General features: G+C 38.0%; 1 protein-coding gene across 22 annotated transcripts in view; it reads left to right on the forward strand.

The window, feature by feature from the left end:
- The window catches only part of utrn (utrophin), a 311,025-nt gene that overhangs the window by 247,259 nt on the left and 47,083 nt on the right, over positions 1–16,683 (forward strand). For all 22 annotated transcript variants that reach the window (XM_073939615.1, XM_073939623.1, XM_073939621.1 and 19 more), the window contains 2 exons: positions 1,190–1,356; positions 9,498–9,609. In XM_073939615.1, the coding sequence (XP_073795716.1) occupies positions 1,190–1,356; positions 9,498–9,609 (279 nt within the window). The remainder of the gene's footprint in view (positions 1–1,189; positions 1,357–9,497; positions 9,610–16,683) is intronic.

A 16,683-nucleotide genomic window follows, 5' to 3' on the forward strand; every position in this document is an offset into this window, starting at 1 on the left:
CACAGTGGTCAGAGTTTCAGGATTTATTTTGCAGAGTCTCGCTCAGCTCGAGGGGTGGTGGTTTGGTGGGGTTTGACAGGGTGTGTGCGACGTGTCTGAAGAGCGAAGAGGGATGCGGTGGTGGAAGGGTGAGAAAGGTGCATGACATATTTGAGGAACGAGAGGAAGACGCGCGATTTCCGGGAGATTATCACTCGTTTGCGGGCATTCGGGAGTTCCTGTGCATTTGCAGCAGACTCCATTACATATCCATAAGACACTGTAATATAGCCAGGCTCAGATAGTATTGCTTTCTCACTAGAATTGATCCGCTCCTGAGTTTGTTTCGATCTAGCCGAGACCACCTCGTTTAGGCGATCTCTGAGCGATTGTTTTGGCGCGGATCCGGTTGTGATTGCTGGATTCTCGTTTTACACATGCCAAACGAACCATGCTAACTGAGTAAACGAGACCGGTTCCGTTACAAAAGTCTAGGTGTGAAAGCACCCTGACAGTGGTTTGTTCTGTAGCCAATCCAAAACAAGCACTGCTTAAGTGGGCTGATAATATTCACTTTAAAATGGCTTAAAAAAATTAAAAACTGCTTTCATCCTAGCCGAAATGAAACAAATAAGACTTTTTCCAGAAGAAAAAATATTACAGGAAATACTGTGAAAAAATTCCTGAATCTGTTAAACATCATATGGGAAATATTTGAAAAAAAAAAAAAAAAAAAAAATCACAGGGGGCTATTTTGACTTCAGCTTTATGTAAACTTCTGTTTGTGTACTTATGTTGTGTGTCTTTATCAACTCCTTTCAGAATCTCTTTCCTCAATGGCTTCATTAACATACACACACACATTTGTTTTTTGTGAGGAGCGTGAACCTGTATTGAACCTTTATGCTTCATGATGACACAGTGAAATATTCATTCCCATTAGCTAACATTCCCGGCATTGTGCATGTTAAAATAACCCAGCGACTGCAGCCGGCATCACTGAATTCTCTGAACGCCGGGAATATTTATGAGGCTGTTATATCTCTATAAAAGCAGCCGTGCGAGTGACAGTCATTTATGATGGTCTGCGAGCAAAATATTCTTGATTTCAGAGGGCCTGCATTGTTTACGAGTCATTCTCTCCTGCTGTTTATGGGCTTCCAGGAATCGCTCTCTGATTGGCTGCTGTTTTTCGTCTGTTTTTCCTCAGGTGACCAATAAGGTTGAGCTGGAGCCGAGGCAGTTTATTGATTGGATGAGGCTGGAGCCGCAGTCTATGGTTTGGCTGCCGGTTCTACACCGAGTTGCTGCGGCAGAGACGGCGAAACATCAGGCCAAGTGCAACATCTGCAAAGAGTTCCCCATCGTCGGCTTCAGGTACATTTATGTGCTGTCGGGTCGTTTTCATCCACTCTGGGCTGATTTTGAGCTTAATTTGGTCACAACTTTCTCTGTGTTACAGCAAATGGAATGATTTTTGGTGGCAAATCTTACTTTGAAACATATTCTTTGGAATAGGCTTTGGAATTTTTCAACAGTAGAGTCTTGCCAAATTCACTTGCTCTCTGATTGGCTGCAGAACTGGTGGATTCAGGGGAAGTGTGATATCAGGACGATCTGTGAGAGATCTGACACACACACACACTCACACTCGGGTTCGTGCTTGTCTGTCTGAGGGCAAAAAGGTTAGATTCACTCCTGAGGCTCAGCATTCATCTAAATGTCAGCATCTGATAGCAGTCTAAATATGAGAGACACTGATGAAAAGGGCTTGTGGGAGAGAAACGCTCAGTGGCGGTCAGACTGTTCTCAGATCAGATCTGACACTTTTAAAAGTTCAGCAGGAGTTGCAGATTCTCAGCGCGTTCATGTCTGAGTTGAGTTCAGGACATTTGCTCTCAATGTACTATTTGGTTCAATGGTGATTTGTTGATATCTGAGAATACTTTAATTTAATTTTAATTAAATTACAGTTTTCTTATTTTCTTGTTTTAATTACATTTAATTTAAAAAAGTATTTTGTTTGTTTTGATTTAAATTTAATTAAATTTTATTTAATAGATTTTTTTATTTATTTATTTTTATTTTATTTTATTTTACTTAATTTAATTTTCATTTAATTTAAACTTTATTTTATTTTGTTTAATTATTTAAATTTAAAATTGTATTTTATTTAGTTTGCTCATTTTTATTTAATTTAATTAAAATTTAATTAAATTTTAATTTAATAGATTTTTAATTTAATTAAATTTTTTTATTTTATTTTACTTAATTCAGTTTTAATTGCATTTCAAATTGTATTTTATTTTGTTTGCTTAATTTAATTTAACTTAATTTAATTTATTTTTAATTTACGGTCATTTATTTTTTATTTTTTTTTATTTTACTTAATTCATTTTAATTGAATTTAAATTTAATTTAAATTAATTTTGTTTATTTATTTTATTTTAATTTAAAACATTTATTTATTTTATTTATTTATAAAATAAAATTTCATTTTATTTAAATTATTGTTCATTTAATTTCATCTATTTGTTAATTTTACTATAACTTAAAATTGCATGACTTTGGATTTTTTGCATAACAATAAGATTTTATTAGTTAATGTATTTACTAACACGGACTAATTATGAACACTACTCGTACAGCATTTATTATTCCTATTTCAACATTTACTAATGCATTATTAACATCCAAATACATGCTTGTTAACATTGGTTGTTGCATTGTGAGTAAACATGAACTAACAATGATCAACTATTTCATTTGCTAATGAGAACTAATAAAAATGTTCAATGTTTATTCATGTTGGTTAATGCATTAATTAACAGAACCTTATTGTAAAGAGTTACTCTTTGTTTTAAATTCCAGTTCAAACTATTAACAAACTATCAACTAAGAGCATTAGCTTCATAAGCTAATAATTAACTGCTTATTATTAGTTAGTAGTTGGGTTGTTGTATTAGACAGGATTAGGGATGTAAAATAAGATCATACTTTGTAAGTGCTAATAATCAGTTAATACCTTATAAGTATGTAATTATAAGCCAGTAGTTAACAGTGTGCATTTACATTTGTTATTAGACTGAGCAGGAAAGCATTGGGTTTTCAACAAGACTTAAAAAGTCAGAAGTGCTCTTTAGAAAGGCAAAGCAAATATTAATGCAGTCTTAATGGCTGGTTTAATAATTAATTCAGGTATCAATTATATATATGGGTCAAGGACGAAAAGAGGCTTTTAAGCATCAAACCATTGCAGTGTAATACAGCTCATTTTCTCTCTACATTAGAATGTCTCCTTAAAAAATAATATTTCTGAGCAAAATATTATGACCTTGCTAGATTTTTACTGTGATTGCCTGACCACAATTGGCACTTTCTTTTAAAACACTAGGTGTTAGGGATTTGTCAGTTAATTGACAGCTTAAATAAATAAATAATTAATTACATAAACACTCACCGGCCACTTTATTAGGTACACTTGTCCAACTGCTCGTTGATGCAAATCAGCCAATCACATGGCAGCAACTCAATGCATTTAGGCATGTGGACATGATCAAGAGGATCTGCTGCAGTTCAAAGCGAGCATCAAAGATGGAGACACTGTGCTCATAAAGGGATGGACATGGTCAGCAGCAATACTCAGGTAGGCTGTGGCGTTGATGCTCAATTGGTACTAATGGACCCAAAGAAAATCTCCCCCACACCATTACACCACCACCACCAGCCTGAACCGCTGATACAAGGCAGGATGATCCATGCTTTCATGTTGTTGAGGCCAAATTGTGAGCCGAGCATCTGAATGTGTCAGCAGAAATGGAGACTCATCAGAGCAGCAACGTTTCTCCAATCTTCTATTGTCCAGTTTTGGTGAGTCTGTGTGAATTGTAGCCTCAGTTTCCTGTTCTTAGCTGACAGGAGCGGCACCCGGTGTGCTCTTCTGCTGCTGTAGCCCATCCGCCTCAAGGTTGGCCGTGTTGTGTGTTCAGAGATGCTCTTCTGCAGAGCTCGGTTGTAACGAGTGCTTATTTATTTTTAGTTACTGTTGCCTTTCTATCAGCTGGAACCAGTCTGGCCATTCTCCTCTGACCTCAACAAGGCCACAGAACTGCCGCTCACTGGATATTTCCTCTTTGTCGGAGCATTCTCTGTAAACCCTAGAGATGGTTGTGCGTGAAAATCCCAGTAGATCAGCCGTTTCTGAAATACTCAGAGCAGCCCGTCTGGCAGCAACAACCATGCCACAATTAAAGTCACTTAAATCCCCTTTCTTCCCCATTCTGATGCTCAGTCTGAACTGCAGCAGATCCTCTTGACCATGTCTACATGCCTAAATGCATTGAGTTGCTGCCATGTGATTGGCTGATTTGTGTTAATGAGCAGTTGGAACTTAAAGGGCCTCCACAGTCACCAGATCTCAATCCAATAGAGCAGCTTTGGCATGTGGTGGAACGAGAGATTGGCATCATGGATGTGCAGTCGACAAATCTGCAGCAACTGTCAGATACTATCATGTCAATATGGAGCAAAATCTTTGAGGAATATTTCCAGCAGCTTGTTAAATCTATGCCATGAAGGATTTAGGCGGTTCTAAAGGCAAAAAGGGGGTCCAGCACGGTACTAGTAAGGTGTACCTAATAAAGTGGCCGGAGAGTGTATGTATTTTTCACTTCTTAAATATTTTAATATGTAAATGTTAGGGGAAAAGTATTTGTTTTGTACATATGTATATAAATAATATAATATATATATATTAAAAAAAAATAAATAAATATATATATTTATGATAAAAAATAAATATTTTATGCAGAATGATGATGGAACTTTTATAATAATGATATTGTATGTTTTATAAACAGTATCTGGCACTTTTACCTGCATTTTGTATTTTTTCAAAGTAAATTGTATGAGTATAATTTGACACAGACACCAAAATAAAGCCCAATCTTTAATTTATGATAAAAAAACAATGTTAAATTATGAACAATCATTTATTATTAAACAAAATAAGCAATGCATCTTAAATGTAAAAAACAAAAAGTGTATTAAATAAGTAAGCAACTGGAATATTCAAACAATGCATTAATTATTAACACATAAATAGCATTAACTTTTAACATCATGCAATCTTTTTATGGCTGAATTTAACAAGCTCAGCATGTAGGAAATGTTAACAATATGTAAAACACACTCACAGTAGACTTCAGTATAATCAATAAGCGTAGCACTAAAGCATTTTTATTACATTATTATGCATTACTAATATAATAAGTCCTCTTCTTTGTGGATAATATATTGAGGGCATTAGTATCAGCGGCGTGCACATGTACAGCAGCATAAAAACACGCTGCGGGTTAATGAAGCTGTGTTTGAGAGGCTCTGAGTGATGCATCAGGTATTAATCCCTCATCATCCGCCTCCATGCTGGATTTTAAACAGGCACTGTGTGCTTCGGAAACAATAGGTGCTGACCTTTTCAAATGCCAGGCAAATATACATAATGCCCATCTATTAGGGCTGCACGATACTGGAAAGAATGTGCGATCGGATGTTACGATAACGACTTACAACATAACATTTCTCTAGAAAAATGCTATTTTCAGATGGAATTAATTCTAATTTAGACTAAAAAACTGATAAGGCGTAAACATTTAGGACTTTTTTTAACGATTTAAGCACAAAGTCTAAAGTGGATGGTGCAGAAGCACTAAAGGCTGATTTATACTTCTGCGTCAAACGTCGGCGTATGCTACGGCGCTGACGCATAGCCCTTCGCCGTGGCCGTCGCTGACGTGCACCTCTCAAAAAATGTAACTACACGTCGCAACAATGCGTAGCGCAAGCTCTGTGATTGGTCGGCTTGGTAGCGCTGACGAGTCTGGGCGGGACCGAGAGCCACGCGAATGGCGCGAGCGATTGTTTACAAGTGTGGAGTGCCGTTAAGGAGCTCTGGATGGAAAGTTTTGTTTTGTGTTTACCTCATGGTTAAAGTTGTTGCACGTTCGCCAGTTCCTGCCTCAAAATAAGCGAGTTTGAGCTACTTGTACATTCAGGAAGTGTTCAGGAAACGAAAAAAAGCAGCGAAGAAACTCGACACAGAGGAAGATTTACACCTCACTGCCAACTAGCGTTTCGGAAGTGTTAATGCAGACCGACAGAGACAGCAGCAGAAGTATAAATGCACAGCCATGCGCGTTGCATGCACCGTGGGTTACGCCGGTCACTTGACGCAGAAGTATAAATCAGGCTTTAGGGTATGTACGAATACACTTTTGCTATTTTAAGGGTGGGAAAAACAGTCTGTGGACCAGGCGCCTGCTCTAAAATGGTTGTTCTTGTTCTCTTAAAGAGTTTTGTGTGTTTTGGGTATAACAAAGATTTGTTTCCAAACTATTTCTTAAAGCGCCTTTATTATGGGTTTTTAAAAAGGGTTAAATCTGAAAATGCACCTTGTTTTAATATATAGATTTTCTAAATAAAAGAATCGTTTAAATGATTTGTCGTTTGTCAGATCTTCTGCATGTTTGTATCGACATCGAAATGAAACAATACCAAATATCAAGTGCCGGATCCGGTAAAACGTGAACGCACCTTTCCCCTCAAACAACAGAGTGCGGGTGTGTATACAATAATATTAATAACACTAAACAGTTGTAAATTGTCATGAATAAATTAACTAATCACATCTGGATTTTTTTGGGGGGGCGGGGGTTTATTTATGTAGAGAATATGACATATTTTTACATTTTAATCCTTTAATTTTTATGTTTAAATATATTTGTGTGCATCCCTGTGTGTATAATAAGCATTGAGTATGCAGATTTTGTACCTGAATAGGTGCATGACACTAATGTGCTCTTTAAATAACAAATAAATACCTAATACCATTGACTTTAGACCAGCTTGTAGTATGATAGATCCCTTAGTCTTTAAAACACTATGAATAAGTGAAAACCTCAGCAGATGTTCTGCCTCTGATTGGCTGTTGTCATTTTCCACTCTCATCTTGACTCCGCCCTATAGTGTGTATTTTTAGCACTGGGGTCTGCTTTAGGCCGCTCTAGCCAATAGCAGACAGCGGTTACTTGGGAGGCGGGGCTAAATATTGTAATCCATTTGGTCAGGATGAGGCATTACATGATGTGTGATATTACAATATCACACATGTCTGCAATACGTATTTTGCATGTACTGTTGACGTGATGATAATTATTTTGCAATATATTGTGCAGCCCCAGTGTCTATTACTGTTAATTTTATGGTATGTTTAGACAGGGATTGTAGAGATCGTCCACAGTGTTGTGGTATTTGCTCTGTTTCTTTGAGGCAGAGCTGCAGACGTTTGACAGAGGAGATGTGGACTGCGGTGTGTCAGTGATGGATAGTAGAGAAGACTAAATGCAAGCAGAGAGAGAGAGAGAGCGAGACTGAGAGAAATAAAGTCAGAGTCAGTCAAGCTGGATTCATTGAGACCTGTGAAGGAAAAAAAACTTTCAGTAGTAGTAGAGAAGAAAAACCAGGGGCGAAATTCTGTTCACGCTGATGAATTTGGTCACAAAGCCATGCAGATGTTCATCATTTGTTTAGGAGATTAAAGAATTGTCTTTTCTTCCAGAAGAAAAAATGTACTGGTAATTTACTAACCTCTCTCGTCATCCCAGATGTTTCTTTCTTTCTTTCTTAAAGCAACACTCCACTTTTATATTATTATTATTATTATTATTATTATTATTATTATTATTATTATTATTATTATTAATTATTATTATTATTATTATTATTAATTATTATTATTAATTATTATTATTAATAATAATAATATTAATTATTATTATTATTATAAATATTATTTTATAATTATTATTATTATTATTATTATTATTATATTATTATTATTATTAGTAGTAGTAGTAGTAGTATTAATTATTATTATTATTATTATTATTATTATTATTATTAGTATTATTATTTAAATAGCCTCATTTCTCCAAAAGTTAAACAAGAACAAAGTAAAAGCGTTTTACCATTTTTGATTCAATTCAGCCAAAAAAAGGCTGTTATTATTATTATTGTTATTATTATTATTATTATTATTATTATTATTAATATTATTAGTAATAATAATATTATCTTATTATTATTATTATTATTATTATTATTATTATTATTATTATTATTATTATTATTATTATTATTATTATTATTTAAATAGCCTCATTTCTCCAAAAGTTAAACAAGAACAATGTAAAATCGTTTTACCATTTTGGATTCAATTCAGCCAAAAAAAAGGCTGTGTCATTTGGCATTTCTGTGTGGAGTTTGCATGTTCTCCCCATGTCGGTGTGGTGTTCCTCCGGGTGCTCTGGTTTCCCCCACAATCCAAACACATGCTCTATAGGAGAATTGATTAACTTAATTGGCCGTAGTGTATGAGTGTAAATGCAAGAGTGTGTGGGTGTTTCCCAGTGTTAGGTTGCAGCTGAAAGGGCATCCGCTGTGTAAAACATGTGCTAGATAAGTTGGCGGATCATTCCGCTGTGGCGGCCAATGATTAATAAAGGGATTAGCTGAAAAGAAAATTAATGAATATAATTATATAAATGGCTGTCTAAAGTCAAATTATTTAGAGTGAAACAATCAAAACACAGCCTGGATTTCTGCATACACATGTTCTCATTATTATTCCCATCTTATTTTCTAAGTGTTCTTCATGTTCTTTTACTGCCTGAAACTTGTTTTTTCACTCGTCTCTCACAGAAACTAAAGTAAAAGATGTTGAGGAAAGTGATGTTTAGTGATTGCCAGCAGGGCCTCGGTGTGTGTTTAGTGGCTTCACATGGTAAAAGAGGAAAATACAGCAGTCGCATCATTTCAGAAACTGGAGGAATTAAACTGTACTGAATGAGCATTTCCTGGAAAGACCAGAAGGAGCCAAGAAAAAAAAAAACACCACACGCAGCGCTGTCCTCCTCCACACTCCATTTACATCCATATGAAGCAAATCTGTCTGATAGAAATACTTTTAAAGCGGGTGCTAATGGTGTTGTTAAATCAAGCATGACGTGACTGGAGTAAATGAGTGTTCTTGAGAGGACTGCGCTTTCCGGCAAATTCAATAAAGGCTGGATTATATGAAACCACAGAGTATCAGGCTGCTGTAGAATTGAGCATTTTAAAGCAATTATGAACCCCAATTTGGAAACTCTGTCTTTATTTAGCATCATGTTGTGCCAAACTGGTGCTGGATTGAGTAGTGAGAGATCATACTCGAGTAAGAGTACCCATAATTGTCAAATAATATAGTGCAAGTAGAGTAAAGGCCTCTTGAAGGAGACCTATTATGACTTTTCTAAGCGGTTTACACACAGTTGTGTGTCAGCAGTGTGTGAATATAACCACTTCTCCAGAACAACTATATACACATGATATACACAAGGGGACTTCAACTCTATATCGAGGAAATGGAAGTTGATTCTTCCTATAATAAAAGCCTGATTTGTTTGTTTTTCTCTCTGCAGATATCGCAGTTTAAAGCACTTCAACTATGACGTCTGCCAGAGCTGTTTCTTCTCTGGTCGCACAGCGAAGGGTCATAAACTGAACTACCCGATGGTGGAGTACTGCACACCGGTGAGTTAGCGGATCATGAACACCTCACACAGTCTATCCCTACTCATCAAATTAAGCCATGTGTAATGAACCTCGCAAATTGGAGCTCATAAAATAGAGGTTTTGCAAGAACGGGCATCACATTGGGCAATCGGTGCTAGTAGAGATACAGTGGGGGAAATCAGTATTGAACACGTCATAATTTTTCTCCGAAAATACATTTGTAATATTGCTGCTGTCTTAAAATTTTCCCTGGATGTTGGTAACAATGAAATAAACCCATATATCCAAAGAAAACAATATTACTTAGTTTTCAAATGACGTAATAAAATGAAATGACACAGGGGAAGAGTATTGAACACATGAAGAAAGGAAGGTGTAATTCGGCAGTGAAAGCCCAGACAGCAGCTGAAAACTAAACATAAAAGTAAAGGGACTTGTTCTGCAAAAACAACCAGCTTGATGTACATTATTCTGCTTATTACTGCGCCATCTGCTGTTATAATTAGCATAGAGCACGGTCATCTCCGCTTACAAACAAATCAGCTAGCCTGGAGCGCCGTCTGCTGTTAAAAACTAGCCTAGAGCGCCATCTGCTGTTAAAAACTAGCCTAGAGCGACGTCTTCTGTTAAAAACTATCCTAGAGCGCCATCTGCTGTTAAAATCTAGCCTAGAGTGACATCTGCTGTTAAAAAGTAGCCTAGAGCGTCGTCTGCTGTTAAAATCTAGCCTAGAGCGCCATCTTCTGTAAAAACTAGCCTAGAGCGTCGTCTACTGTTAAAAAACTAGCCTAAAGCTCCATCTTCTGTTAAAAACTAGCCTAGAGTATCGCCTGCTATTAAAAAACTAGCCTAAAGCTCCATCTTCTGTTAAAAACTAGCCTAGAGCGCCGTCTGCTGTTAAAAACTAGACTAGAGTGCTGTCTGCTGTTAAAAACTAGCCTGGACCACCATCTGCTGTTAAAAACGAGCCTAGAGCGCTGTCTGCTGTAAAAAAAAATGTAAAAAACTAGCCTAAAGCGCCATCTGCTGGTAAAAACTAGCTTAGAGCACCGTCTGCTGTTAAGAACTAGCCTAGAGCTCCATCTGCTGTAAAAAACTAGCCTAGAGCGACTTATGTTGTTAAAAAAAAACTAGTCTAGAGCGCTGTCTGTTGTTAAAAAAAAACTAGTCTAGAGCACAATCTGCTGTTAAAAACTAGCCTGGAGCGCCACCTGTTGTTGAAAAGAGCTAGCTTAGAGCTAGTCTGCTGTTAAAATCTAGCCTAGAGCACCATCTGCTGTTAGAACTAATCTAAAGTGCTGCATGTTGTTAAAAAAACTTGCCTAGAGCACCATCTGCAGTTAAAACTAGCCTAGAGAGCTGTCTGCTGTTAAAAAAATTAGCCTAGAGCGCCATCTGCAGTTAAAACTAGCTTAGAGCGCCATCTGCTGTCATAAAAAACTAGCCTAGAGCAACATCTGCTGTTAGAACTAATCTAAAGTGCTGCATGTTGTTAAAAAAACTTGCCTAGAGCACCATCTGCAGTTAAAACTAGCCTAGAGAGCTGTCTGCTGTTAAAAAAATTAGCCTAGAGCGCCATCTGCAGTTAAAACTAGCTTAGAGCGCCATCTGCTGTCATAAAAAACTAGCCTAGAGCAACATCTGCTGTTAAAAACTAGGCAAGAGTGCCATCTGCTGTAAAAAAACTATCCTAGAGCACCCTCTGCTGTTAAAAACTAGGCAAGAGTGCCATCTGCTGTTAAAAACTAGCCCAGAGCGCCATCTGCTGTAAAAAACTATCCTAGAGCACCCTCTGCTGTTAAAAACTAGGCAAGAGTGCCATCTGCTGTTAAAAACTAGGCCAGAGCGCCATCTGCTGTTAAAAACTAGCCTAGAGCGCCATCTGCTGTTAAAATCTACCCTAAAGTGAAGTTTGGGATAGATTGAGAGAAAAGCAATGCATTTTAAAAATGTATCAATGCAGAATCCATTTCTAGAGAATAATACACTTTGACAGGGATAGTCAACATGTTTGGGGTTTTTTAGGGTAGGGTTTGTGATTAGCATGTTGCTAAATTAGCGGTCCAGTTCTGTGATGTTCTTTTCTAAAATGCTGCCTAGATGTTGTATGAGCTGCAATCCTGCTAAATACCCTTTAGAGGAGTCTTGGCATCAGGATTTTTTCCCAGGAGTGTGAACAGGAGTAATGGCGGAGTTTAGTTTCTGCAGGTCAGACGGAGAGTTAAGTCTTGATCTATTAGCCTCAGGATTTCCTTCCCCCTTCGCAACAGAAGCGGTGTAAAAGCTGAAATTGAAGCTCTTCAGCTTCAGAGAGTGAAATTGAAAAGCCGTCACTGCCATTGATCAGCCCGATAAACAGATTTATTTCCACTCTGTGTGCAAATTCAGAGGAATCAGACTGAATAATGAAACAAGGATTCCTCTTTAAACTGCAGCACTTGAACTCGAGTGTTTCCTTTCCATCAGTCGTAAACATGGCTGAGGCAAGGCTTGTGGATGGCCTTGATCATGTGTACTTTGTTTTAAATGCCAGTGGGGACTTAAACATGAATACACACAGACTCACGGAAACTTATATCAATGTGGGGACCAAAATTGAAGTCCTGTTAAGTAAACATGCTAATAAAGTGGACAGAAGGAAGTGTTTTGAAAATGTAAAGCAGCAGATTGTTTCCTGTGAGAGTGTAGGGGTAGAGGAGAGAATATACACTACCTGACAACCCTACTGAAAAAAACAGCTTAAACCAGCCTAGGCTGGTTGGCTGGTTTTAGCTGGTCGACCAGGCTGGTTTTAGAGGGGTTTTGGCCACATCCAGGCTGGTTTCCAGCCATTTCCAGCCTGGTCTTAGCTGGTCAGGCTGAGAGATGACAAGCTAAAACCAGCTTTACCTGCCTAGCCAGGCTGGGAACCCAGCCAAAACTAGCTATGTCCAGCTGGTTTTAGCTGGATTTAGCAGGTCATTTTCCAGCCTGACCAGCTAAGACTAGGCTGGAAATGGCTGTAAACCAGCCTGGACATGGCCAAAACCCCTCTAAAACCAGCCTGGTCGACCAGCTAAAACCAGCCAACCAGCCTAGGCAGGTTTAAGCTGAATTTTTCAGCAGGGAAAAGTCTTGTGGTTTATCCTAGATGTAAGAACAATAAAAAGGAAAAGTGTCAGAAGGTGGATTTTTCCTGCTGAATCCTCCATTGATCTGCATCTCAATCCCCACAAATACTGCAGAAGACCTACTGCAGAAGGCAGTTCTGAAGGCAAAAGGGGGTCCAACCCGGTACTAGTAAGGTGTACCTAATAAAGTGGCCGCTGTGTGTATATTCGCCCATATTTCTCAAAGGAAGTTGAATGCATAAACCCAATAATGTGAATAAATAAGACCAATGCTGTTTCATTCATGTTCAGCAGAAGTTTCTCTTTGTGAACGCTATCGGCTTGTAAAAGTTCCTGCTGAAAGCGCGAGTTGAACAGCGCATTACTCATTTGCTCTGACAGCGGGATAAAGGAACCGTTTGTAAGCGCACAACTAATAAAAGCCATATCGCCACAACGAAAAGCAATATCACCACAATGAAGAAGCAATAATGGTGTAACAGCCCGACCGAGGGCCACAAGAGCATATTCTGTTCAATATTGATCTGCACCTCTCAGAATGCTGATGACAATATTTGCTGTAGAATCGCAAGTACATTTGTTGTATTGTTTTGTGCGTGTGTGTGTGTGTGTGTGTGTGTGTGCACTGGTTTGTGTTGTTTACAAGGACATATTTGTATAATGGCATAGTTTTACTCTATTAAAGAGGTTTATGAGGATATTCTAATTCAAACTGCTTAAAAATATATGCAACTACGCCGTTTCACATTAAGAGTTGTCCACATGGGCAGTGGGTAGCACAAATGCCTCATTGCAAGAAGGTCGCTGGTTCGAGCCTCGGCTGGGTCAGTTGGCATTTCTGTGTGGAGTTTGCATGTTCTCACTGTGTTGGCGTGGGTTTACACCGGGTGCTCCGGTTTCCCCCACAGTCCAAATACTTGCACTATAGGGGAATTGATTAACTAAATTGCGTGTAGTGTATAGAGTGTGTGTGAATAAGTGTGTATAGGTGTTTTCTAGTACTGGATTGTAATCGGAAGGGCATTTGGTGTGTAAAACATATGCTGGAATAGTTGGCGGTTCATTCCGCTGTGGCGACCCCTGATTAATAAAGGGACTAACCTGAAGAAAAATTAATAAATGAATGAAGGAAAACTGACTTTTGGCAGTTAATCGTTTCTTTGAACAAGTTGCACATGCTTTTGTACAACCATGCAAACAATTATGTACAGTTCTCACATTACCAACGGCTTATATGATGTTGATCAAAACAATAAACATTACAAATTTTTCTATATGATGTAAAAGTAGTCAAAACCCATGACAACAACAGTGTTGCTCCTTTTTGCTGTAACAAACAGCTTCTTCTTCTTCTTCTTCTTCTTCTTATTATTATTATTATTATTATTATTATTATATTAATTATTATTATTATTCATTCATTCATTTTGTTTTCAGCTTAGTCCCTTTATTAATCTGGGGTCGCCACAGCGGAATGAACCGCCAACTTATCCAGCATTGTTTTTTTACGCAGCAGATGCCCTTCCAGCTGCAACCCATCTCTCGGAAACATCCACACACACTCACTCACACACATACACTACAGACAAATAAGCTTAGCCAATTCACCTGTTGCACATGTGTTTGGACTGTGAGGGAAACCGAAGCACCCGGAGGAAACCCACGCCCACACGGGGAGAACATGCAAACTCCACACAGAAACGGCAACTGACCCAGCCGAGGCTCAAACCAGCGACCTTCTTGCTGTGAGGCGACAGCACTACCTACTGCGCTACTGCGTCACCATTATTATTAATAGTTTTATTATTATTATTACTAGTATTATTACTATTTATTACAGATTTATTTTTTCGTCTTATTTTGTGTTAAAAAACCTTCTGAAATCTTTTTATTTTAATTTTTAACACAAATTAAGATGAAAAAAATAAACGAATTAAGAATTAATAATTAATAATACAGGGTGGGCCATTTATATGGATACACCTTAAAATAAATTCATGAATAAAATTAATAAAAACAAATAAAATGGGAATGGTTGGTGACTTTAACGGCCTGTTTGTGGCACATATGTGAGCGGTCTTGTGAATAACTCAGGAAATAAAAAAAATTACGTTTAGAACCAAGCACTCCATTGTTTTTCTTGTGAAATTCCCAATATGTGTATTAAGGTGTATCCATATAAATGGCCCACCCTGTATGATTAATATGTTGTGGAAAACCTGATGCGGCCCAGCCTCACCCAGACTCTGCCTCCAGCGGCCCCCAGGTAAATTGAGTTTGAGACCCCGGGTTTAGATGTTTGTTATCAGGTTTTAAATTTTGATACGCCGCAGTTTTAAAAGTCCTGTGAAGTGCTTTGAAATGAGCATTTTTTGTTCAATATGTGATACAGTCTCAACTGAAACATGAAGAGAGGGTGGGGCATAGAATAGCTCCTCCCCTTTAAAAAAAAAGCCAATAGTGTTTAGTTTTTCTCACAGCTCTTCAGTGAGGGTGGTCGAGCTCAAGCACATCAAATAAGCAGCCAACGAGAATAAGTGGGAGGGGCATGTCAGACACTACAGAGCATTTGATTGGTCAGAAGATTTGATGAGGTGGTGTGAATAAAATCCTTGATCCATTTAGGAGCAAGAGACAAACTGCAAGCTTTGGACCAGGTTTATATCTTCTAAATGTGAGTGTAGTCATCTGTTTTGGTGTGCATCAGATTATAAGTATCCTAAAAACATGCTGACACACAAAACGCATTTTTAACTCCACAGGAACTTTAAAGAGCAGTTGTTTTGACTGAAATAATTGCACTTTTTCCCCCTAGTAGATTAAAAGCACCAAGTAGATGATAAAGCACAGCAGGTCTTTGAGCTTCAGCTTGAGAAGTCTTCTGAAGTGTTACGACAAACAGAGCAAAACCGCTTTAGGTTCTTCAGGGGCTCATTAGCATATGCAGATACACACACTCCTCCATTACTGAAATGCTGCTAGTGTTGTTATTATTCAGGGTACAGGAATGTTCGTCGTCTGCTCGCACTGTGACCTTGAGTAAAAGCTCTTAAAAGGCAGTGTTTCTCCGTGTGGATCGTTTCTGTAATGCGTTTATGATGCCGCTCTGTGAAGCGTCCCATAAAAGCTTCTCGGGCCCCTGAATATCGATCACGAGTGCGATATTGCTTTTATTACACAGCTCTATATGAAGAAGTTAATATCGAGCGGCATTTCCAGCGCAGGATGAATGGCTGTTTGATTTTTTGCTTCGCCAGCAAAACGCTTTACAATGTTGAGAGCTGTACAATTATACAGAGTTTCAGTGAATGTACTGTTAAAGTCTAAAGTATTAGTCCTTCTGAAGTATTATTATACTTGTGTCCCTAATTTCTGTTTCAGAATTGTTTCAGCACATTTCTAATCATAATAGTTTTAGTAACTTATGTCTAATCACTGAATTATTTTATCTTTGACATGATGACAGCACATAATATTAAACCAGATATTTACTAGTGTTCAGCTTACAGTGACATGTAAAGGCTTCACTAGGGTAATTAGGGTAAAGTTAGGGTAATTAGGCAAGTCATTGTATAACAGTGGTTTGTTCTGGAGACCAGGGGCCTCATGTATCAACGCTGCGTACGCACAAAAACTTTGCGTACGCCAGGTTTCACGCTCAGAATCGCTCACATTTGGATTTACTAACGATGAAGTTGACGTGGGAATGTGCGCAGGTTCACGGCAGCTTCATGGCTGGCGTACGCACATTTTTTGTGCGTGTCAGTTTTATTTCCATTGGCGACTCCTAGAGGCAGTTGTGTTAAATTGCTCTCTACAAAGTGTCTGAGCCTTGCATTGGCAGCTGTATGAGACGGGTTCATCTAGCAGGTATATAAGGTTTCCATACCATACAGTTGATCAGCCAAACATTAAAGCACAATTTGCAGCGGTCGCCTGTTTTCCCAATGTAATCTGAGCGATCTACTGCACGCACATTGCT

Source organism: Danio rerio, chromosome 23, assembly GCF_049306965.1.
Source record: "Danio rerio strain Tuebingen ecotype United States chromosome 23, GRCz12tu, whole genome shotgun sequence".
In the NCBI taxonomy this organism is placed as follows: Eukaryota; Metazoa; Chordata; class Actinopteri; order Cypriniformes; family Danionidae; genus Danio; species Danio rerio.